This window comes from Elgaria multicarinata, chromosome 4 (genome assembly GCF_023053635.1).
Source record: "Elgaria multicarinata webbii isolate HBS135686 ecotype San Diego chromosome 4, rElgMul1.1.pri, whole genome shotgun sequence".
Taxonomy (NCBI): Eukaryota; Metazoa; Chordata; class Lepidosauria; order Squamata; family Anguidae; genus Elgaria; species Elgaria multicarinata.
The window spans coordinates 142,758,740-142,783,725 of NC_086174.1; the positions used below are offsets into that span (position 1 = coordinate 142,758,740).

General features: G+C 43.6%; 1 protein-coding gene across 1 annotated transcript; it reads left to right on the forward strand.

Annotated features, from left to right (window-relative positions):
• Positions 1–7,404: 7,404 nt before the first annotated feature.
• On the forward strand, positions 7,405–23,215 carry LAMP5 (lysosomal associated membrane protein family member 5). Its single transcript, XM_063125862.1, has 6 exons — positions 7,405–7,528; positions 7,954–8,126; positions 8,998–9,129; positions 9,545–9,650; positions 15,045–15,233; positions 22,950–23,215. The coding sequence occupies exons 1-6, from the start codon at positions 7,462–7,464 to the stop codon at positions 23,126–23,128; spliced, it is 846 nt and encodes a 281-aa protein (XP_062981932.1). The 5' UTR covers positions 7,405–7,461; the 3' UTR covers positions 23,129–23,215.
• Positions 23,216–24,986: the final 1,771 nt, after the last annotated feature.

The following is a 24,986-nucleotide window of genomic DNA, read 5'->3' on the forward strand; positions in this document are numbered from 1 at the left end:
CAAGGTGGTCCTTAGACCGGACCCAGCTTTTCTGCCGAAGGTTGTGTCTTCCTTTCATCTTGGGCAGGACATTATGCTCCCAAGTTTCTTTCCTTCGTCGACGTCCCCTATTGAGTCTGCTCTACATACCCTGGACGTAAGACGGGCCCTTGCCTTTTACCAGTCCAGAACTGCCACCCTCCGGAGATCCCAAAGACTCTTTGTTTGTTATGGGGGCAAGCAAAAGGGACTTCAGGCATCCCCGCAGAGAATATCTGCTTGGGTGGTTCAGACTATTAAGCTAGCCTATGAACTTGCTGGCCTCCCGTTGGAGGGTAAGGTGCGTTCCCACTCCACGAGAGGAGTGGCCACCTCTACAGCTTTTGAAAAGGGGATCGCTTTACAAGACCTCTGTAAAGCGGCTACCTGGTCGACTCCACTGACTTTTGCCAGCCACTACCATCTGGATGTCAGATCGCGTAGAGACTGCACTTTTGGGCATGCCGTCTTATCGGCAATTCTGTGAGATTCATCTATGACCTGACACCACCCACCTCTGGTAAGTCAGCTTGTTATTCACCCATATGTGTGATGCACAGAGACCACAAAGAAGAAAGACAGGTTGCTTACCTGTAACTGTAGTTCTTCGAGTGGTCATCTGTGCAGTCACACAACCCTCCCACCGTCCCCACTATGGTGTCATCAATTTTTGATCACCTGGTGGTTCTCCTCAGTGAGACTGTCTAGGCGGTTTCAGGAACTGGGGAGTTAGGCGGGAACCCCTGAGCATGCTCAGTGGATGGTGGGGGAGGGGTTCCCACCTAAAAGATTTTCAGCTAGAGAAGTTTCCGAAGCTGGCCCTGCGCAGGCGCAGAGCCCCCATATGCGTGACTGCACAGATGACCACTCGAAGAACTACAGTTACAGGTAAGCAACCCGTATATACTGGATAAAAAGGGGGGAGCTCTGGTATGCTCTCTGCCAGGTCCTCTGGGCATTTTGCTTCTTTGCTGACTAGGCCTAAAAACAGGGGGCATGGGTGGGGAGGACTCCCGCCCAAAGGTCAGTCCCTACTAGTTACTCTATTCCAGAATGTGAGGTTCCAGCTACAGCAGGCCTGGGTAGCAGATCCTTGAGCTCTCTACCCATGGCTGTAAACATATACATTTCCAATACTTTAAAGAGCTGGGGGGCAACACAGTCCCAGCCTATTTTAGGTTAAAACACTTTCAGCCAGTAATGTAGCCTTAGGAGAGGAATTTCAAGCTTTTAGAATGGGGGGGGGAATGAAAAATCTGAGAAACTACCTAAAGACCAGTGGTTGGGGAAAGAGGGTGGGGCTAAAGGAAGGGGTGTGGCCATCTGGGGAACCACTTAAGGGCAGGTTGGGACCCCAGGCAGGCTCAATGCGGCCCATGGGCCTAAGGTTCTGCATCCCTGAGTTGGAGGATAGCATAAATAGGGTTTATGTTTCAAGTGAAGCAAAGCAGAAGTCCTACTCTTGACTGTTGGGGAACTCCATTGAAAGCTGTGCTGTGAAATCCAAAGAGGCATCCTACCATGAATGATGTCCTGATCACAGGGACAATGAAAAGCTCACAAATGTGCCTCTTTCTCCTGTGTCTATGATAATAATAATAATAATAATAATAATAATAATAATAATAATAATAATAATGTGAGAATGGAAAACATGGTATCACATTTGATTTAAGGAACAAGGATAAGCCATGGTGAAACACACATAGGCCTTAGCTAGACCTAAGGTTTATCCTGGGATCGTCCCGGGGTCATCCCTGTTCATGTAAATGACACACCGGATATCCTGGGAGCAGGCAGGGATGACACCAGGATGATCCCGGGATAAACCTTAAGTCTAGATAAGGCCATAGTGTTGTCCATCTGTTAAGCCCAATAGGACAGCATAGCAGTCTTTTATGAGTGCATATGATCGGTGTTGCCTTTCATTTGACCTAGAACCTCATTTGTTAGGTTGGCTGGCATGCAGTACAGGGTTCAGAGGAAAGGAAACCACCTTTAAACATACATGTGCCTATGTATTCACTGCTTCTCTAACGATATGTTCTCTTCCCCTCCACAAACAGACTTATAGTCCTTAACTGTACAGGCACACACTCATAGAAATACGCAGCTTCATTGCAGTCTGAATTCATACGAACGCTTTTGATATTAGCAGTTGTATACTGCGAGAATGCCTGTCTATGCTTAAGTGCTGCAACGTGGGAGTTTCTGAAACATTCGTTCTTGTTTTTCGGTAATCAGCACGTGGTCTTGCACTCAGGGAATAGAGCATTGCTTCTGACTTCCCTGCTCTGCACATCTGAGCACTCGCTTCTAAGCGACACATTAAACAGCAGCTTTTCTTAAGCAAAATGTCTACTGATCCGTGGACAGCTCACTTCCTTTATTGGTGCAGGGAACCTTTATTCCCTGCACCAAACACAGCCATAAAATGCCTTGTTTTATTGCTCTGTTTCTTCCTCTGATGGAATTGGATTCACTTGGGGAATGGCAGTATTCTAAAAGCATCTGTTTGGATTCTTCCACCTTCGATATTTGGACTTTAAAAAAAATATATCTCAGAAGTGTTAATGAAAATAAGATCAAGGGTACTAGATTTTTTTTCCAATTTACCATTACAATTAAATTATGGGTTTAATTTTTTTCTATGAGTGATGCATGTTAAAACATATAAACAACCCCCTGCTTTGATTGTTTGTATGATGCCAGAAAGTATCCTGGGCCATTTGGCTGCAATTGTACTGGTCCAGAAGTGTCTCCAAATTTTTGTCCTTTGGCCCACAGGCAAAGTCTTTTTTTTTTTTAATTTAAGCAGGCCATTGGCATGTAAGCAGGTATGTTGAGTTGGGGTACTCTTCTTATTCTTCTATTGTTGTGCCTTATTATCTGTGTTTTCAATGTTTTTATGATTGTTTTAACTGAGTTCTAATTTTGTTTTATTTTATTTTTAGATTCTTTCTTTTTTCTAGAGCGTCATTTCCTTGGTGGAAAGGCAAGGTACAAATAAAATAAAATAAAAGCAAATAACAAATAAATAATTTGAACCTTTGTGTTGCACCATATTTTCTATTGCGAGATAGATGTAGGAGGCAATTTATTTAGGAACCAGCAGCAGCTTTTCACAACTCTATTTAGCTTCAGGAAACCAATTCCATTCCTCTAATATTTGGCTGCATTCTTTAAGCAAGTTCAGCAAAATTCCAAACAGGTCCAAAATGGTGTTATGCTGTGGTTAGAGCATAACACCAGGGAGACCTGGGTTCAAATCCCCCAATAGCCATGGAACTTACTGGGTGATCCTGTACCAGTCTCTCTCTCTCTCATTCCAAATTACCTCACAGGTTTGCTGTGAAGATAAAATGGTGGATTCCCCCATATATGCCACTCTGAGTTTCTCTGAGGATTAATAATAGGGCTGAATAAAAGAACTGTTGTATTTTTGTTATTGTGAGTTGGACAAACTAGTGTGAAGCATTTAAAAAACTCAAAAATCTTCATGTTTAGTCTCATGGTGGAGGGGGGCAGAATAGGCTGTGACTTGGTTTTGTCTGTTTTCCATTTAAGGAGAGTTGGTTGCGTTATCAGGTTCTACTCCAAGAGACTGAAATGTTAAGGCTAATTAATTCTTATATGTTACAATCATGGTAGCCCTTTTTCTACTTAGCCGCAATGGAGAATGAAATCCAGTGGTGCTCAGATGTGGTTTCCCCATGCTTAATTTCCTTCCATCCCATTTGTTGTACAAATTGGCATGGCTTTAAGCACATCAACTCCATCTCCTTTGCCACCCGCCCACCTTCAAAGCATTCAGACATGAATGATTAAGAAGGACCTCTGGTTTAGCATACTGCCATCTGTTTGGAAGTTTTCTGCTTTCTTCCTTAGGCTTTGCTGATTTGGGGACTTTATAATCTTTGTAAACTGCCCAGAGAGCTTCAGCTATGGGGAGGTATATATAAATGTTAACAACAACAACAACAACAACAACAATTTAGTCTTCTAGCATATGTTTGATACATTTTTGTTAATTATGGGGGTGGGTGGGGATGGGGAGATAAATCTTCTTGCTTCAACTTTTAGATGTACACTCAAGTGAAAAGTTGAGTACTGAATAGGCACACTGTATGGGAAAGCAATGACAATCCTAAAGCACCTGTTCTATGCACATGCGCTGCTTCAGCTGGTTGCTTTCTCCATATATATATATATATATATATATATATATATTTAAAAAAAGTTTCAAAATTCCATATTCATTTGGAAATTGCATTCAGAAGATCATTTTTTGCCTCAAAATGTGTGGCTTTTCCATACAGGATTAGATATATACAAATATCTGAGTTGATTATCTACTACAGAACAATTAATTAATTGTTAATTTGCCTCCTTTGTTACTGTGGTAACTAATTGTAATCTATACTTTTATGGAAAGGGTCAATGAGCTTGAAAATTTATGTGATTTGTGTGGGTTGTTTTTCCACAGCTGCACACTGCAGCAATAGACTACAGCTTCAAGTTAATGTCTGCAGCAGAACGGTGAGCAATCAATTCAGTTTTTTAACTCAGACCAAACTGTGAGTTTTGTTTATAAAAAATAAATAAATTAGTTTTGTTTATAAAAATAATGTTAGCTTCAACAATTTTTTGTTGTTGGATATTTAGATCTCTCTATATTAAAATTATTTAAAGCTTAGGCTAACTTTATTTATTTTTTAATGTGGTGATTTCTGTGATATATTTGGTGATAATTTTAGTGCTTGCTCATTTGTAGCTATTACTTTCCTCTAATGTGTATTCATGCACACCAAAGAACTCTTTGTTCTGCTCATCAACTTGAGTGTATTCACTGATATTTTTCAGTGCAATCCTAGGCATGTCTAGTTGAAAGTAAGTCTGAGTAGGTAAATGTGTGCAGCTTAACAGTGTGTTCCTAAACACATCTACTCAGAAGTAAGTCCTATTGAGTTTAGTTGGCTTAGGTAAGTATCCATAGGATTGTATCCTTAGGTAACTTAATTTACAAAGCTTGCATTTACATGTACTATGCTTTACATTTAAAGCCCCATCCGATGAGTGTTTTACTGCATGCTCATTACTGGGCACTCACTAGGGTGACCATATGAAAAGGAGGACAGGGCTCCTGTATCTTTAACAGTTGTATTGAAAAGGGAATTTCAGCAGGTGTCGTTTGTATATATGGAGAACCTGGTGAAATTTCCTCTTCATCACCACAGTTAAAGCTGCAGGTGCCCTGCCCTGTTTTAAATCTGGTCACTCTAGTATAGCTCCTGCAGCTTTAACTGTTGCGATGAAGAGAGAATTTCACCAGGTTCTCTCTATATACAAATGACACCTGCTGAAATTCCCTTTTCTATGCAACTGTTAAAGATACAGGAGCCCAGCCCTCCTTTTCATATGGTCACACTAGCACTCACGGATTGCTCACATAATGTCATCTGCTTCTCACACGTCTTCCACCTCTTCTGGTCTTTTTTGTGCAGCAACACACACACCCCTCGAGAAAAAGTCTGGTTGCTGCTCTCTCCTACTGGACTGAATGGGCCTAATTACTTTCTGTTTTCAGGAAGTGACGTTGGAGCGACGACAGAGAAGCGATGGGAGCTGCACATTTTGACTTAGATGTGACGGGGCTATTAGACTCAAATGTCCCACTTGAACTGAAATAAATTCTTTGGAGTCCATTTAGTAGCCTGGTATAAATCCATTGGCAACGGACTGTATCCAACATTAGTTGAATTTAAGCCCCATTCATTTCAATGGCCCTGCTCTAAGTAGGACTAATATTGGATACAAACCCTTATGATTTGTACCTAAAGCATTGAAAAATTTATTATGGGGGCAAATGTATAGATTAGAGCAATATTGTGATCCTACACAGGGTTCCTGTGTAGGATCACAAGTGGGTGCCATGAGCTCCTAAAGCACTTGTTTCCCATGTGGTGAAAAGTTAATGAGATGTAAGCATGGCCTTCAAGCCATACTTCTGCAATTCAATACATACTTACCTGGAAGTAAGTCCAATTGAACTCAATGGGGCTTATTTCTGCATAGATACATTTAGGGTTGCCCTGTTAAAATAGCAAACTGGCAGGGTGTATGTTCCAAAGGAGAACAATATAATGTTGGAACAATGTTTAACGACTCCAGTCTCAAGTTAAATTAATAAACCCCACTTACCAATGAATTTGTCTTATTGATTTATTATCCATATAATTGCTTTGAAGACTGAACAGTGAGGATGTATTCCAGCCTTCTGCAACATAGTGCCCTCTAGATGTTTTGAAACACAATTCCCATCACCCCTCATAATTGGACATGTGGGCTGGGACTGTTGGGAGTTGAAGTCCACAACATCTGGTGGGCACCACTTTGGGGGAGGCTGCTGTATTCTTTCCCTGAATGAACTGTGTGTGTGTGTGTGTGTGTGTGTGAAAGAGAGAGAGAAATATTTGGAGGGGGATACTTTATTCTGGTTTCAGTTGAGTATGGATTTTATTTTCTCAGCAGTCCATCCCCCCAACACACATTTGCTAATGTTTTATCCTTTTCCTGCAAATATTCATTTCCTGCATTACCAGATATTATAACCAGGTTGCTCTTAAACCCAGTAGCTTCAGAAATTCGGCTAAAGGATGATCTGGGGATGCCTTCTATGCTACGAAAAATCCACTGATCCTCAAAAATGCAGCAAGCAACCACTTGGTATGGCTACAATAAATCTGCTTCATTGATACCCCCCAACACAACAATGTGTAAGGGAATATCTTTGAACCTATCGATGTCTGTGGGTGATTTCCCATCCTAGCAAGGCATCAGCCACATTTAAATTATTTTGTGTGGGGAATGAGCCACCCCCGCTCCCAAATAGGATCATGGAAGGGGGGGTGGGGAAATGTATAATAAACTTCGCCTTCTTGGCTGCTGCAGGAAGGATGCGTTGCAGAAAGAAGTGTGGTTGGATTTTAGCAAGACCACCTGAGCTACCCAAGGATGGCAACGGTTGGGGGGGGGGAGGAAGGAGGAAGGGGAAACAACGACACAGCAGCCGCTCTCTTCCGCAGAGGTTCCAGTCCTAAGTGGAGGGATCTTTGGAGTCGCTTCCTTAAGTTCAACTTGGGTGTTGTTAGGCGCAACAAGACGGGTACTTTGGAGAGCTCCTTCTCGGAGACGCCGGAGCGGGAGAGGGAGCCTTTCAATAGGCAGTTCAGCACCAGATTAACTTGGACAGCTCCCGACGTCCTTCTACATCACACCCCGCCTCCCCGTCACTGCTATCTATTACTCGAGCTTCGTAAACCGAGCAGAGCGCGCCTGGGCATCCGCGCAGCAGCGCAAACCGCCGGAGCTGGCCAGGTCAGCCCCTTCGGAGAGCGTCAGCTCCACCACGGGCTTCCTCCTCGCGGGCTCCGTTTTGGAAGCATGGAGCCGAGAAGGCGCGGGACCTGGTCACCCAGCCCGGGATTCCGGGGGCTGCTTCTACTGGTCTGTGAGTATAAACTCACCCCCAGCTGCGGCAGATTTCTCTGAACATGCCTCGTGCGCCTCTTCGCCCTGTCTGGCGCGTCTCACCGAGTTTATCTAGCGTTAGATCAGTTGTGTTTTGTGGGCCCGTCCGAGAAATGGGAGAAAAATAGCCGCAAAGGGGGTGTTTTCTGGGGTGGGGTGAGGGTTGAAGAAAAATACCCCCCGCCCGATTCTTCTGGAACGATTAGCAGGCTGGATTTCACTGAGAAAATCCCATGTAGTTTCAACGGGTAACCCTTTCGCCCAGATCGGACAGAAAATGCCCCCTGGAGAGAAGTCCTTTTCCAGCTTTGCTCCCAAGCCATGCGACCGAACGTGAAAGTCACCCCCACCCCCACCCCCACATACACAATCCCGATTCTCTCTATTTGTTTCCTCCTCCAACAGATGCACTCGCCACCATCGCAGCAGAGCAAGAAGTGGAAAACCTCTCCGGGCTCTCTCCTAACCCGGAAAAGGCGATTTTCGTAGTTCGTGAGAATGGGACAATTTGTCTCATGGCGGAATTTGCGGCAAAGTTAATCGTCCCCTATGATGTGTCGGCCCCCAATTTTGTGGATGTAAGAATTTTTGGCTCTCTCTCCCCCCACCCCCCAATCCATTCTACTAACTCGGTGTATTTCATTCTCTAAAGGGGTGAAAAGGTTCGGATTTAATATTTTGTGAGTGATCATCGACTTAAATTGCTGGGTGTATGTGTGTGTGTGTGTGGAGAGGGAGAGAAGGGGAAAACAGGAATAATCTAGAATATGATTCCAACCGTGGTCCCTCTTAGTTTCTTCATGTTGCCAAGGTAATACAACTTCTCTCTCCCCCTCTCCCTTCACTCACACACACACACACACACACACACACTTACTTTAAAAAGCAACACCCTACTTCTAATTTGCAAATACTTAAATCTGAAGTGGGAATATACTCTACACAGGGACAAAAACGTCCCTGGTTTCCACCTCCAGCCATTGTTTTCACGGGGACACACACACACACACACACACTCGTTTTATCTGTTCCTTGGAATACATGTTCTTTGATTTTAATGCTTAAGTAAAGTGCACAGAGTTGATTTTGTTTTGTGTTTTTCTTCTGGGAGTGAAAAAGTTATCCGACAATATATAATTACTCATCCGGATCCCCTGGAGTGCGTAGTTGGGGGGAGGAGAGAATAATAATTATCCCTTGAGCTATACTGTAAAATCCAGGCATTTCTTTCTATCACGATGTGCTGAGGGAGCTTGTGATCCTACACCTGTGTGTTCATTTTATCTGTTGTGGGTTGATGCTACGCAGCACTGGGGGGGGGGGGAGAGAGAAAAGATGGGGCGGGGAGACACCACTGCATTTTCCAGATATTCTTTGTAAAAGTATCCAATTTCCCATAAAATCCGAAGTGTTTGGGATTGATATTGATCGAGTCTTGTGTGCATTCAGACACTCCCAGAACAAGCCTATATCCCGCTTTCTCGGGCAGCAGAAGAGCGAGGCAAATGCGGCAGCAATGAATCCGAGCTCCAGATTTCATGGATAGACAAAGCTTACACTCTCCGACTTTACTTCGTCAAGGTAAATGAAGACGATCGCAGGGTCACTGCGCAGGAAATAAAGTATCAAGGAAGAAAATAAATGGGTAGTAGGAGAGAGAGAGAGATCGCGGTCCTAATAAACCAGAATGGCATTTTCTTTACCTTTCAACCGCCTTTTGGTGAAGGAAGGCTCACAAAGCGCTTCTTTTTCTGTCCTTGTCAATTTCCTACACTCCTTGTCAATTTCAAACCTGAGAAGTCATAAGCCCGCTTTAAAGGTGAGCGCGGAGTTCCCAAAGCGCAGCTCAAGTTCTCGCCTGGCTAAAGTGGGGCGTCGGGCCCGAGGGAGGGGGGGGGAGGCTTCCCTTCACCTTTCATCGATCATTGTTCTTCTCTTGCCTCACTTTCCGCCTTTCCCCCTTTCCTTCCCCCCCATCCCTGCCCCGAATTGGCAGGAGAGCCGCAACACAAGCGCAGGGCCAGAAGCTTGGTGGAAAATGAACAAAGTCCAGTTCGTTTATGACAGCTCGGAGCACACCTACTTCAAAGAGGCCGTCAACCGTAAGTGAAGCGCCCAGCCAAGAGGCCTAGTCGAGCAGCTGCGGGCGGGGAACGAGGGACGGGTTCTCGGGGGCGGGTTAGAAAGAAAGCGGCCTTGGATTCTGGATCTAGACTGGAAAGGGCTGAGGGAGAAGTGGAGAGAGGCTGCGAAGCCGAGGATTCAATGGGCGCACTGAAAGCAATCACATCCAGGCGTGATTTGGGCGTTCGAACGAAGTACGCCTGGTGCTTCACATTCAGCTGCGGGGAGAGCTGAGGGGGAAATCCCGATTCCTCCCCGGGTTTGTACGCTTTTGTCCTACTCTGCTGCCTTCTGTAGTTTCCCGGTTATGTCCAGCCCTTGCGTGAACCAGATTCCCCCAACCTCCACCCGCACTGCGGATAAAACGCAGGCTGTCATGTCCCCGACGGTATCTCCGTCACCCTAACTCAGGGGAGGTTGGTGGCTCCGATTTCCGGAGGGGGGCGGGCGGGATGGGTTTCAGTCCGAATTCTAAAGGAGCTTTCCAAGGTTCTGAACCAATTTGGGGAGTGTGTTTCAGCACCTTCAATAGCTCCTTTAGAGTTCTGGTTGGTTCTGCCTGAAACCCATAATGGTTTCAAAGCCCCACCGAAATCCGAGCCACCAGCCTCTACTTCAACCTAACTCCCCTTCCTTTTAGGATTCATCGTCTTGCAGGTTTATTCAACTCATACCTTGGTCTAAGTGGATTTAGGCAAGCGTTTCACCAACACCCCCGTCATCTGCCATACTGCAGCTTCCCTCACCTCCTGATCAAATGCGCTAGACTGGCCTGTTCCTTCGCTGCATTCAAAAGTGGCCACAATTCTGTATTTTGCTCTCTTAAATAATGGCGCACAGGGGCATTTCTTTTTTTCTTTTTAAAGGACTGATTCGTCAGCTCAAAGCTGCCAACCACCAGCTTGGGCGCATGTAGACATCAGCCAATTTTGGTCAAATCAGTCAAGTTCTGAGTCTACAGAAATGAAGAGGCTACAATGCCAGTCCCAGGCATGTTTCAAGCAAGTAAGGCTGAAATCCCATGAGCTTCCTAAGGAGTAAGCACTAACTGAACTCAGTAGGACTTACTTCTGAGTTGACAGGCTGCAAGTCCCACATGCAGCACTGGTGGGTTTTTTTAGACTAAACCAATCAGACTTAAAATATAAGTTAAATATTGAAATATTTAACAACAACCCACATTTCTGGGAAATGTGCAAAATTGCAAATAAATGAACAAAAGCTTCCACTCATCTGAAGTAAAGGCCATCTTCTCCCTTTCTTTTCTGTTCACTATTACAGCAACTCACCAGGACTAAAACAGCATTTAAAAAATTGAAACCTGTCCCTTTACCTCTTAGATCCACAAATTAAATTTGGTCTCCATTGGGCAGGATTATTTAAGCAAAGCTTTAATTGCTGAGTTGTTTACTGCTGAAATGAATTAAATTTTGTAATCCTACTTTATGGTTGGAGCGTAAACTATTCTTGAATTTTACAGAATCAGGTTTGCATTTATGGGTGCATGTACTGCATTATACCAGACACTTTTGAATGTAGAGCTTTGGGCTCCTAAATCTGGATGACAGTTTTGCCCATTGAAGTGGGACTATCAAAACTTGCTTCCATTTTCTTATTTGCTTTCTTCGGATTTTGGAGCTGACATTGTAATGCCTAAGGGGAGGGGGGAAAGCAATCAAGTGATCTCAATTTTCCCTTCACTGAGATGGCAGTGATTACAAGACAATTAAAAATAAAATAATAAAAAACCTTGCCTACATCCAAATGCTTTGAAAACACGATTTATCTATTTATTTTTACTTTGTTGCTGTGGTTTCCATTTTTAAAAACACAGTGGAAATTATTCTATTTAATGTCCTTGCATTCCTCCCCTCCCCTCTTTTTAAAGTGTTTTCTTGATAGCTGTAATGTTACTGGGTGTATCTGCAGTGCAGGATGTTTCAGGAGACAGTGTCAGTATTTTTGTTGTTGTTGCAGTGAAGCCTGCAAAAGTCAATTGTTTACAAATTCCACACCTTCTAAATATTTTCTGGAAGGAATTTCTGACATTTGGATCTTTTAAGCCTGAGTTTTAGCTATCTCTGTTCTATGTAAGATTGTAAGCCTGTGGGCAGGGACTGTCAAGAAATACTTTTGTAAGCTGCTACGAGAGCCTTTTTTGGCTGAATGGTGGCATAAAAACGCTTAAATAAATAAATAAAAATTAATAAATGTATAAATTGTGGAGAAAGTCAGTTTCATATTAAAATAAACGTATAGAGAAATTCATGATTCATTTTCAAATGGTTTGAAATGCACCAGTTTTCTGTGCATATAATACAATTGGATTTGTCATCATATGCAACCATAGATTAGTCATGCTGGACACACAACTTAAAAATATAATAAAGACTTACTGTGCAATCTTATACATGGATACTCAGAAGTAAGTTTAATGCGGCTTATTCCGTAGTAAATAGATCTAGGATTTCAGCCTTAGGCTTCAATCCACAAAGAGTATTTTAATATGACATCAGAGCATGGTTTAACTGGTCTTCCACAACATGAACGACCATGCTGGCTGAGGGTGATGGAAGCTGTAGTCCAACATATCTAGAGGGCAGAAGGTTGGGGGAGGCTTAAATAATTGTTCTCAATGCTTACATTTTCTTTCTTTCAGAATTTCAGCCTTACTTATTAAGATTTCAGGCCTGTTTTCTGTGAAGTGCCATGTACATAGATGACTCTTCCCCAATCTAGTGCCTTCCAGATGTTTGGATTATAACTCACAGTATTCCCAACCATTGGCAATGCAGATGGGAGTTGAAGTCCCAAACATCTGGTTTGACACAGATTTATTGTATCCTTTTCACCCACATTTCATAATTTACATGCAGTTTTGCCATAATAATTTGTGATGATAGCTTTGTAGTGAGAGTGTAATTGACTAGAGTGTTGGATTTGCATTTGGGAATCACAGGTTCAAATCTTGCCTCAACTGCAGTGCTTACGGGGTAGCCTTGGGCAAGTCACAATCTCTGGTTTAGTTCAGATCTAAGGACATCCCCTCAGTTTAACCAGTAGGTTGTCATTAAATGTGAACAGTCCTTTGTCTCAGCCTAGGCTGCCATACAGGGTGAGTCTGAGGCTAAAATGCTGAGCTATGGAGGACATAAATGTAATCATCCTCAGGAGAAATAAATCAAGGGATGGTATGTTGCATAGTTCAGTGGTAATCCCATTGGTATCATCATCATCATCATCATCATCATCATCATTATTTTATGGTTACCAATAACAACAACAACAATAATAAAAATGTTGCTTTTGTGGTGATGGATGTAGCCATTTTTACTCAGAATAATCAGCAAAACTTTCTGGTCATTAGGTCAGTTGGACCAACAAGAAAAGTTTGTGTGCAATCCAAATTGGACTGAAGATAGTGACTAAGATGCCATGGTTGACTTCTACACATACCTCTTTGACCACTGTATAGAGGGGACATGCCAAACAGTATGGATTTATCTAGTCAGTCTGGTGTAGTGGCTAGAGTTTTGGACTGGGAGTCGGGAGATCCATGTTGTAGTCCCCACTCGGCCATGGAAACCCGCTGGGTGACTTTGGGCCAGTCACAGACTCTCAGCCCAACCTACCTCACAGGGTTGTTGTTGTGAGGATAAAAATGGTGAGGAAGAGGATTATGTATGCTGCCTTAAGTTCCTTGGAGGAAAAAAAGCCATGATATAAATGCAATAAATAAATAAATGCAATAAATATTAATAATAATAATAGTCCCACGACCCACCCACAAAACAAAAGCCATAGAGCAGCTTTCTCCAACCTGATACCTTCCAAATATTTTGGATTATTGTTGTTGTTGTTGTTATTTACATTTTTATACTGCCTATTAGCTAAGGCTGTCTGGACAGTGCACAATTAAAACCATACAGTGCAATGTGTCAGATATATTTAAAATGTCAAAAGTTTAAAAGACAATATAAAACCAGCTAAGTTAAAGTCCAGTGAAAGCCTGCACAGACGTATTTAAAAGATGTTACATTTTCCACATTCCGAACTACACAAGGGGATGGTGGTGCCACTACAACTCCCACCATGCCTGACCATTGGCCAAGCAGGCTGGAGATGATGGGATATACAGTCTAACAGAGCAGGCAGATGTCATATTGGAAAAGGCTGCCAGAGAAAATAAGAGAAGGCTGTTTTCTCTCCCCCTTCACTGGGCCACACAGTGGCTTTGACGTGCTTTTGCCCTTGCCTTGCCCTTCCATCTCTGCTTGTTAAAGAAAGCAAGATTTATTTTATTTATTTTTATTTAAAACATTTGTATCCTGCCCTATATCATTAAGATCTCAGGGTGGCGTACAGATCAGCATGAGTGGCTAGGTGGGCTCTGCTTTGTCTTATGGGACCCCTCTGCCCAAAGTCGGACTGGACCAAGCCCCTTATATTTTATTTATTCTCGCTATTAAAAATGCTGAATGTAGCTCTACTGGCGGCATATAGAGTGCGGAAGTGTGTCAGAACCAGTGTGGCAAGCTTCGCTCTCCCCCTCGCCTGACTGCAGCAGCATCAGTCTCTGTGGCATGATTGTGAGCACCGTGATCTACGCAGTGCTCACATTAATACCTTTAGCAAATTCTTGGTGCATTAAGGTTGGGTGCATAAGGATGTCTTCCTGTATGGAGAGAGGTTCACCTGGTGCTACGTTGCAGTCTCCAGTTCCCTCCAGATGTTATTATTTGCTATTATTCTCTAGTTTTTATTGTTTTAAATTTGTAATTAGATGTTTAGATCTTAACACTGTTGCTGTAGTTTTTTTTAAGTATTCTTTTACCTTTGATGATATATTGAAGTTTTAGAAACAATCTTATGCAAAGAGTGTAAGCATATAGCGAACCTAGTAGCGAGCTTATGCAGGAGGTAAATAAGCAAACCACAATACATGGTGGGTGGATCTTGACTTAGGATGCCACCCTATGCATGTTTAGGCAGAAAAAAAGCCCTGCAATTCTCAGCTGGGAATGCTGGGGGTCAAACCTTAAGAGGATTGAAACCTTAAGAGTTTGAAAGTTTTGGATTGTTTTTTGTCAAGTTGTTGCCTTTTATGAATTTTACTGTTGTGAAATGCCTAGAGAACTTCAACTGTTGAGCAGTAAAGAAATATAGTAAATAAATAAATAAATAAATAAAATGGGCACACTTGCCTGGGCTTAAGTCCTAATGAACTCAATGGGGCTTACTTCTGAGTAGACACATATAGGATTGCACAGTAAAGCAACAGAATGATTGCCAGCACAAACATTAGAAAATATTGTACGTCCCAAGCATTAGGAGGGGGTATTCAGACATTGACATATCTATCCTCTTGACAGCTGGGAAACACACCGTCACCACCCGCCATCTTTCAGCTTTAGTCACCCCAGCTGGGAAATCTTATGAATGTCAAGCTCAGCAGACGATCAGCTTGGCCTCCAGTGACCACCAGAAAGCTGTCGTTCTCTTGCTATCCGAGATCCGCCTTCAGCCCTTTGACATCAGGTCTGATTATGTCTTCAGTGAAGGTAAGGGCCTTTGAGGTTATGGGAACTGTTTTGAATCCCATCTAGAAGGAGAAGGTAGCAGCTCTTGACCAGGAAAATAAGTGATTTCAGTGGAAAACTGGGATGGAGAAGGAATGCAGTACAGCTTTCCACTTTAAAGCACAGGGTTGCATGGTCTTAAAATGGGTGAATACCAACATAAGCATGGCATTTTGCCATGTGGGTAAACTAGGGTGACCATATGAAAAGGAGGACAGGGCTCCTGTATCTTTAACAGTTGTATTAAAAAGGGATTTTCAGCAGGTGTCATTTGTATATACGAAGAACCTGGTGAAATTTCCTCTTCATCACAACAGTTAAAGCTGCAGGCGTCCTGCCCTCTTTTAAATTTGGTCACTCTAGTATAGCTCCTGCAGCTTTAACTGTTGTGATGAAGAGGGAATTTCCCCAGGTTCTCCATATATACAAATGACACCTGCTGAAATTCCCTTTTCTATGCAACTGTTAAAGATACAGGAGCCCTGTCGTCCTTTTCATATGGTCACCCTAGGTAAACGCACACATCCTTGCAACAGATTTTAAACCTCTTGTTTTTATGTACTCCGTGAAACTGCTCTAACTTTGGAGAATCTTTGCTCAGCTGCTTTCCTTGATCAGGTCCAGGTGTGTGTGTGTGTGTGTGTGTGTGTTGGGAGGGGATTCCTGCTAGTATGTTAAGGAAGAGCAGAGGAACTTTACAAATCGATATTGAATGGAATGCTGTTGAAGGTGACTTGCAATGCAAGGTGAGCAGCTACTGAAATGGCAGCAGTGATAGATAGTTCTCAGAATCCATGGATACGAAGGTGGGTACCTGCTTTAGACTGAGCCAGAACACCGGCCCATTAGCCCAATATTAGTTACACTGACTGGCAAGGCCTCTGCAGGGTTTCAGGCATGTTCTTTTTCTAGCCCTACCTAATGCTCAGGAATGAATCAGTGGAGGCTGGTAGCTCTGAAGTCGGTGGGGCTTTATGTCCATTCTAGGTTTCAGTACCAACTAGTAAGAACTCTAAAGAAGCTATCCAAAGTGCTGAATCATATCCCAAAAAGAGATTCATCATCTTAGATAGTGCCTTTAGAGTTCAGTTTGCCTATGACAGAAACCAAGGATGGATTCACAGCCCCACTGAAATCTGAGCCGCCATCCTCCACTGGATTGAACCAGGGGCCTTAGCCTGGGAAGATGTTGAAGACAAAAATAAACCATGTTTCCCTTGTTAATTGCATTGGATGATGCTTCCCAGGGAGTAATTTATTCTGGGATATTTCCAATAGAATCTCAATGGTCAGTGCATTGTGGAGTTATATCCTGAGTGAGGTTGCTAGAAAGCAAAGGTGTGGATTTTGTTTGTATGTGAGTGGGGGAGGACTGGAGATAGAAGTGAACTTTCTCCTTAGACGTGGGTCTGAACAACAGCGTTGATCACCTGAAATGTTTCTGATGCTGTCCCTAGATATTTAAAAACACTGAAAGTAAACTTAGGGAGTTGGGAATTGCTGACAACCCTCAAAATTAAAGCATTACCTTCCATGTTAATATACCAGGCATCTCCAACATGGTGCTTGCCAAATTTCTTGGACTACAGCTCCCATCAGCCCCAAAAAGGAGGGCCAATGGTCAGGAGTGGTGGAGACTGTGGTCCATAATATCTGGAGAACACTACACTGGGGAAGGACAATGCATTTCTAGTCACATCTGGGATTTGTCAGTTACACTCTCCTGTAGTTTACATTATGATCTGAATCAACGGTTGCATCCAGTGGTGACTTTGCCTTAGCAAGGAAGCACTTCCACTTGTGCAAGTTGAGGAAACGGATCTTTGCCAATTCCCCTTACATGTTTAAACATCCACACCCCCAAAGCTGCTCCTGAGGGTTGTGGCACTCTTCACGACAGAACAGGTCATGGGACAAAGGTCTGCAGTAGTTAGAGGCGACTGGCAAAAGTTGGGTGCCCTGACTGATTTCTGTTGTGGAAGCCACACTGGATGCAACACCAAGGCTTAATCTACACCTGCAGCCCTTTCGCAATGGAAGAGGGCTGCTTCTGAATGTTCCCCGCTTCCACAAATGGATTTCACAGGGCACACGTGTCTGATGTTTACCGCAATTTCAGCAGTGCTGTTGCAGGAGCATGTGTGCTCCCTTATGGCGCTTGCGCTTATACATTGATAGAAGTGGGCAGGGCTAGGGAGATGGGTACGGGGCACAGGTTTATTATTTTTAATGACTCACGGGGGAGGCGCACAAGCGTAGATGTGCAGCAACCCATATGGGGATACAAACTCTGTTGAATATGCACTCCTGCGCAGATATATGTTTGTATTAAAAAACAAACATGCACACTGGGTGGTTAAACATGCCAATACCCATCCAAAACATGGGGTGAAAATGGTGGACAGCTCCACTCCCACACACCTTCAATACCCATACACATGCCCCTCACAGCTGATTGGCTGTTTGCTGAGCCCGGAACTCATGGCAAACAGCAATTGCCTCACAAAGGGCAGGAGCACACTGCAAATGTTATTCAGAATGGATGCGAGAGAGCCGGAAAAACCGTGACAAAAGCAGTCAGAGATATTCTGGGAAAACTGAGAGGTGGAGCTGAGATCACTGTGGGATCAGTTGAATGTCATGTGGCCCATTAGTGATGACTGTGATACAGTCCTGCAATAAACGGCCGGTGTAGACTCCCCACAAGTGTTTTAAAATAGCCACCAGGAATTTCCCTTTCCAAGTGTTTGTCTTGTGGCAGGTGCTGAGGGTGCTGTAGCTCAATAGTCATAATTATTCACTCTTCTGGCCAAATGTTGCAAATCTGAACTGAAAAGGGACAATGCCAAAATGCTTTTTATAGAGCTCTTTGGATCACCTTCTCGAGTTATCTTCTAAGTTTCTTGAGTAGAAAACATTTTCCGTTTTTTTGTAGCTTATTTTCTTCCTTATGCAATGGATATTCTATATATTCCTCTGGCACACATGACTTCTGGCAAAACATACTGGATTTCAGCTTTATGAAATGTTTTGGCTTTGTGGATAAGTATATGTATGTGTACATTCCTGATTTTGAAGCATCAAACAACACTTCTGGAACTCAGGAGGATGTAGTGAATCACTTCTATACCACAATGAGCAATGCAAAAATCAAAACGTTTCAGCTTCTGCCTTCTTCAACTGTTCTGAGTGAATCAAATAGTATTGCCACCAATACACACATATTATGTGTGTCAGTGTGTGTATTATCAAATATGGGTTCGATAATGGTTGGCAGTGCATATGAGTGTGACAGTCCTGTATGCAAAGGTAACAATAAAACAGAGGAATAGCCCTGTTGGATTAGACCAAGGGTCCAGGTAGTGAAGCATCTTGTGGCCAACCAGATGGTTCTGGGAATCCTAGATGCAGGCCATGAAGGCAATAACCCTCCCTCATTTTGACCTCCCCCCCCCCCCAGGAAAGCTATTCAGAGGTACTCTGAATATGGAGATTTCATTTATCTATGAAGACACTGACAATCTGGAGCTTGTCCTGAGAAGGGTGAACAGGATGATGAAGGGTCTGGACACCAAGTTCTATGAGAAACAGTTGAAAGAGCTGGGTATGTTTAGCCCGGAAAAGAGAATATCAAGAGAAGTGTGATTGTGGACTTCAAATATCTGAAGGGCTGTCAACCAGAAGATGGAGAAGACTTGTTAACTGTTGGACTGGAGAACCAATTGAAAGAAATATCAGGAATGCAGACTTCAACTAAATATAAGGAGGAACTTCCAAATGTTGCCAGAGGAGTGGGCTCTCCTTCACTGGAAGTATTTAAGCAGAGGACAGTCAGCCATTTACTAGCTAGATGGCCAGTTGCTAGACAGCAATTACAGGGATGCTTTAGGGCACAGTTTTATGCATTTTAAGACAGAACAAAAACCATCCTACACTTCCCAGCTTTCCCTAGTCATCCATGTAAGACTTTTTTTTCCTGTCTAAACATTCACAGGATTGTGCCATAAATTGCATCCTGCACAGCAAATCCTGCTTTGAGCTCAGGGTTGTATTAATTAACCCCAAGAATCCCTTCCAAATCTATGATTCAGTCATTGTTAATAGTCGTTTATAGACCTATCCATGAGATAGTCCAACCTTCTTTTACAGTCATCTAATCTGGTGGCCATCACTTCATCTTCCTTGGCAGTGAATTCTGCAATTTATATGTGGTGTGGAGAAGTACATTCTCTTGTATGTTCTGAATCTACTGCAATTTTCATAAGGTGACCCCAAGTTCTAGCGTTAAGACTAGAGAGGGAGAAAACATGACCTTCCCTTTATGTTTTGCACACAATTAATGATTGGTTGAACCTCTATCATCACCCCCTTAGTCACCTTAGTCAATGACCTCTGATCATTTTTGGTAACTCTTTTTGGCACCCTTTCCAACTTTGCAATATCCTCTTTGAGATGGGGCAAGTAGAACCGTATACAGTATTCCAAATACACCAGCACCGTAGATTCACATGAAAGTATTGCAAGTATTACAATCTTCCTTTTGTGTAAACCCAGATCATTGAACCACTAGGTTGCTTTGTATACCCATGCTCTCATTGTCTCCTGAGCAAATCCATCATCATCATCTATAGTTGGGTATAGAGCAATCCTTCTAAGATTTTATACTGGATTGAATTGCAGGGGCATTCTAGAAAGATCTGAAGGATGTTAAGATGATATTGGTACTGTGATCACATCCACAGTCTTCCCCAACCTGCTGTCCTCCAGGTGTGTTGAACTGCATTTCTCACCACCCCATCATTGGGTGGGCTGGGGAAGATGGGAGTTGTAGTGTAACACACAAAGAGAACGTTGGTTGGGGAAGACTAGATTAAAGTATTCCCTTTGGTATCTGAAACGTCCAGCTTCAGTGTCAGCTATTTCTAAGACATCTTATGTACTGGGACACAAAACCATCTGCAAAGGGGTGCTGGTAATCTTTTATCACAAGCACAGCTTTGAGGAGAAGGGTCAAGTGAAGAGTGCTTTCCATTGGGGCAATCAAATCAACGGTGAAGTTTGACTTGAGGGCAGAAGTTTTAGTATCCTGACCACCTTAAGCTGGCTTCTCAAACAGCCAGGCCCTGTTTTGTCTTGCTTTTGTTTTTTTAAGATCCATACTTGAGCAATATCTTTATGAGGCCAACCCAAGGTCACAAAACAGAATCAGGCTAGGTGGTAAATAAAAGCAAGGGTGGAGGGAAAGGGGGAAATTATGGCTGATGTTCAAGCCATGGAGTCTTAAGACTGTTACAGTCTTAAGATGGAATGTTAAGGTGGAATGGAGGAGCTGGCAGATATTCAAATAGGGCTCTGCTAGGTACAGTGATAGTTTCTGATAGCACTGAGGAACGTCCCCGGAGCTTCTGGGTTGAAGGAACAAAAAATGGTAGCGGTAACCTGAAACTAGCACAGCATTTGCTATATGCATGCCCTTTTAATTATTCTTATGGCTGAATACTAAAGGGGAGGGACTTTCTGTCAATACAGCCAATGACACTCCTTCCCTTTCCCTCCTGACCCCACATGTTCCTTCAACTGCTTCCTGATTTCCTAAAGTTGTTTCATAGTGTTGCATGGATGCAGCTCATCATTGGCTGCTATTTATTGCATTCGGCAAGCACAGCTCTTGCCCAATGTGGCAAAAGGTCATGAACAAAAGGTTCAATGAAAGAAGCTTCCATTGTTCTGCCTCATTTTCAGGGTGTTTAACAATTTATTTTTGAGCTTACCTTAAAATAGGGTGACCATATGAAAAGGCGGACAGGGCTCCAGTACCTTTAACACTTGTACGGAAAAAGGGATTTCAGAAAGCGTCATTTGTAGGCATGCAGCATCTGGTGAAATTCCCTCTTCATCACAACAGGAGCTATGCTAGAGTGACCAGTTAGAAAAGGGGGCAGGGCTCCTGAGCTATACTAGAGTGACCAGATAGAAAAGGGGGCAGGGCTCCTGAGCTATACTAGAGTGACCAGATAGAAAAGGGGGCAGGGCTCCTGAGCTATACTAGAGTGACCAGATAGTAAAGGGGGCAGGGCTCCTGAGCTATACTAGAGTGACCAGATAGAAAAGGGGGCAGGGCTCCTGAGCTATACTAGAGTGACCAGATAGTAAAGGGGGCAGAGCTCCTGAGCTACACTAGAGTGACCAGATAGAAAAGAGGGCAGGGCTCCTGAGCTATACTAGAGTGACCAGATAGAAAAGGGGACAGGGCTCCTGAGCTATACTAGAGCGACCAGCTAGAAAAGGGGGCAGGGCTCCTGAGCTACACTAGAGTGACCAGATAGAAAAGAGGGCAGGGCTCCTGAGCTACACTAGAGTGACCAGTTAGAAAAGAGGGCAGGGCTCCTGAGCTACACTAGAGTGACCAGTTAGAAAAGAGGGCAGGGCTCCTGCAGCTTTAACTGTTGTGATGAAGAGGGAATTTCACCAGGTGTTGCATGGATACAAATGGCAACTGCTGAAATTCCCTTTTCAAGACAACCATTAAAGATACAGGAGCCCTGTCCTCCTTTCCATATGGTCACCCTGTTTAAAAACACCACCTAGTGATTGAGGGTGCTGTGTGCCTTTTTCCTGCCTATCCCTCCATTGCTCTTCGGCCTCCCAGGCTGCCTGTGCTTCCTGATCTGAAAAAGCCCGGTGGGGGAAATTGCCTCCTCCTAGGTTTCAGTTGACTTGTGGGAAGCGAAGGAGGGTACAGGCTGCCAGAGAGATGAGTGTATAATAAAAGACAGGACAACCCACACACATACTTCACAAATAAGGCAAGCTCAAGAACGCTGAACCCAACCCATGAGAATTTCTCTGTAATGTTCTTCTCCTTTGAATTCCTTTTCAAAAGCAATTGCTTCTCTATCAAATTGTATGAGAATGCTTGGGAGGAAAAACAAAAGGTGGGAGACGTTTTCTTCAGGGCACTAGAAATGATGCACAGATTTAACATCGATTCAGGTTGCCTAGTTTTGATATCTGTGTCCAGCCTCTGTAGATCTCAAGTATCCGGGGCTACCACACTATATTAAAATCTTCCTCCTTACCATGCCAGGCATAGGGCCGAGGTGCAGAACCTTAGAGCAAATCTGGCCCAACCTGCCCCCTCCGGGGGTTCCCACACGACTGTAACCATTACCCCTGCTCCACTCTTTCCCTTGGTTGGTGGTTGGTCTCCCAGCTTTTGTGAATCCCCCCCCATTCTAAAAGGTTGACATGCTTCCCCCAAAACTTTGTTACTGCCAGTAACTAAGATGCTGGTATTTTTTTTGTATTTGGCCACACCCTTTTTTTCCTGAAGCCCCACCCACACTGGAATGCAACCCCCAAAAGCTTCTATGGAATAAAATTCAGTCCTCAAAGTTGAAAGAGCTTCTGCACCTTTGACATTGGGTATTGAGTGTTGGACATGACCTGGGAAGGCTGAGGTTCAAACCCTGAAGGTGCTCACTGGGTAAACCTGGGCCAGTCACTTTCTCATATTCAGGGTGGCTTAACTCACAGGCTCGTTGTAGGGATAATATGCAGTGGGGAGCGTCTATACTGCCCTGCGTTCTTTAGAGGAAAAACACACGCTCTTTTCTTTCAAAGAAATGATTTCTATTCACCGATATGCAAAATAATTCTCTCTCCCTCTTCCCCGCCCCTCTCTTTTATCTATTGCAGGACATAAATGTCGGGTGGACCAAACAGAACAGTTAGAAGAGACCCTCCCTCTGGTTCTGGGCTTGATCTTGGGACTGATTATTGTGATAACCCTCGGTGTTTACCATATCCATCTCAAAATGACAGCAAATCAAGTCCAAATTCCACGGGACAGATCTGAATATAAACATATGGGATAGCTGGCAAAGTTCTGGATCAGCTGAAGCAAAAGCACTTTTTTCCCTTATAAGCCAGGGGCTCCCCCATGATCAAACGATCAACTGTATAACGACCAAATGGAGAGGGTGGGGTGGGGTGGGGGGCAGGAAGCAGCCATTTCTCAAAAGTCAGTGTTTAAGAGCAGAGGGAGAGCCTTTGCTCCCTTGGAGAACCATCAACGCAAAAGCCAGCTTTGCTTCTGTTTTCCAGACTCACTTCCCATTCATGTACTAAGGAAAGACGTTGGGATGAACGTTTATGTTTTGCTGTGAGAACTGATTGAGATGATAATGATGATGATGATACATGGCAGAGGTGGGGTGGGGCTGTGCCCCCTGATGTTGGACTACAACTCCCATCATTCTTCATTGGCTTTGCTGGCTGGGGCTGATGGATGCCAGCAACTTCTGGAAGGCCCCAGGTTCCCTATCCTTGATATATTGGGTTGGATCCATTTCTGTTCATTTCTGTTCAATGTGACATCAGCACTAGTTCAAAATACATTGAGCTTGCGTAAGTGACCTGTACTGCCATGGCAATAGAGTCAGCTGGTGCAACATGGTTTCTGGGGAATCCATCTGCTCCTGCTAATGTCATTAAGGGTCCCTTCCATTGGCACAAAGTAATTGATGCACTTGTGTCGCATTGGATGCTCCCTACTTATGGATGTGGTGGGTGCGAATGTTTGGGTTGATCTACCCTTCCCCCTGCAACACCTAGCGTCCTCAGGAAATTAGATTGGATAGGTTGGGGGAACCCTTCAAAGCAGTTTGGCTGCAGGGGGAGGAGAAGAAATTAGCACAATTCACCTCTACAATTTCCGTTGGTGGCAGCCCTCGACTGGACTGGAGCATCTTCATCAAACTGAAGGACACCTTCCATTCATGGCAGGGCTGCTCTGGATCCAAGGCTTGGTCCCAAATCCCCAAAACTACAGAAACGAAATGGGAGGAGCAAGGGATTTAGGTTAGCCCCCCCCCCCCCAAACCAACATTCCTGAAGGAATAATGCCATTTTGGAGAAAATAAAATAAAATAAAAAAACTCCTCTGCCAGCTCCCTAATATTAAATCATTAGCGTTCCACTACAGGTAATCTGAAATTAAAATCTATTTTGATCCGATGGAGGGGTGGGGTGGGGATTGTGTGGTTTTAGCTGGAAGAACATTTGTTTCTATTTTGTTTGCTCATTGAGAATGCTTCAGCACCAGAATGACTTGACGGTTGTTGCTGGGCAAAACATAAAAGAGTGTGTCGTGCTGTTGTAATAAGCCAAGTGAGAAATGCTTCTGGGCCGGACACCTTTGCATGTGCTGTGACTGAAAACTGCCGACCGCTACATGATGATTTCATAAGACTGCAATGGCAAAGTGTTCATCTTACTATGCAGATACCTTCAGGTGTTATAAATACATATGTGTAAATATATATATGGAAAAACTCAATAAATCCTAAATTACGTTGCTTAATGCAAAGTATTTTTAAAGACGTATACAAATATAAATATATAGATATATATCGTATTTTATTGGCATTCTTATTCATTGGGAAATTACCTTTACTTCTGTACAAATAATGAGATGCAAATAAAATGTTGGAGGATTCTCTAAAAGAGGGCACTGTTGAAGTGATGCCTCCAGCGGAGGAAAAGAACGAGTTTCTGGGCAGAAGCTGGCTCCAATCTAGGTCCTTAGTATGTGGATAATGCTTAAGGTTGCTGTGCGATACCCACTTACCTGGGAGTAAGCCCACTGGACTCACTGAGACTTGCTTCTGCATAGACGTGTGCGTTAGGGTTGCAAATCAAGAGGGAGGTCTGGTGTCATTCAGATCCACCAAC

Bases quoted from the DNA above. Each gene is read 5' to 3' on its own strand.
- LAMP5 (XM_063125862.1), top strand. From the start codon at position 7,462: ATGGAGCCGAGAAGGCGCGGGACCTGGTCACCCAGCCCGGGATTCCGG. The intron at 7,529-7,953 runs GTGAGTATAAAC...CTCCTCCAACAG, and splicing joins GGGGCTGCTTCTACTGGTCT to ATGCACTCGCCACCATCGCA. The intron at 9,130-9,544 runs GTAAATGAAGAC...CCGAATTGGCAG, and splicing joins TCCGACTTTACTTCGTCAAG to GAGAGCCGCAACACAAGCGC.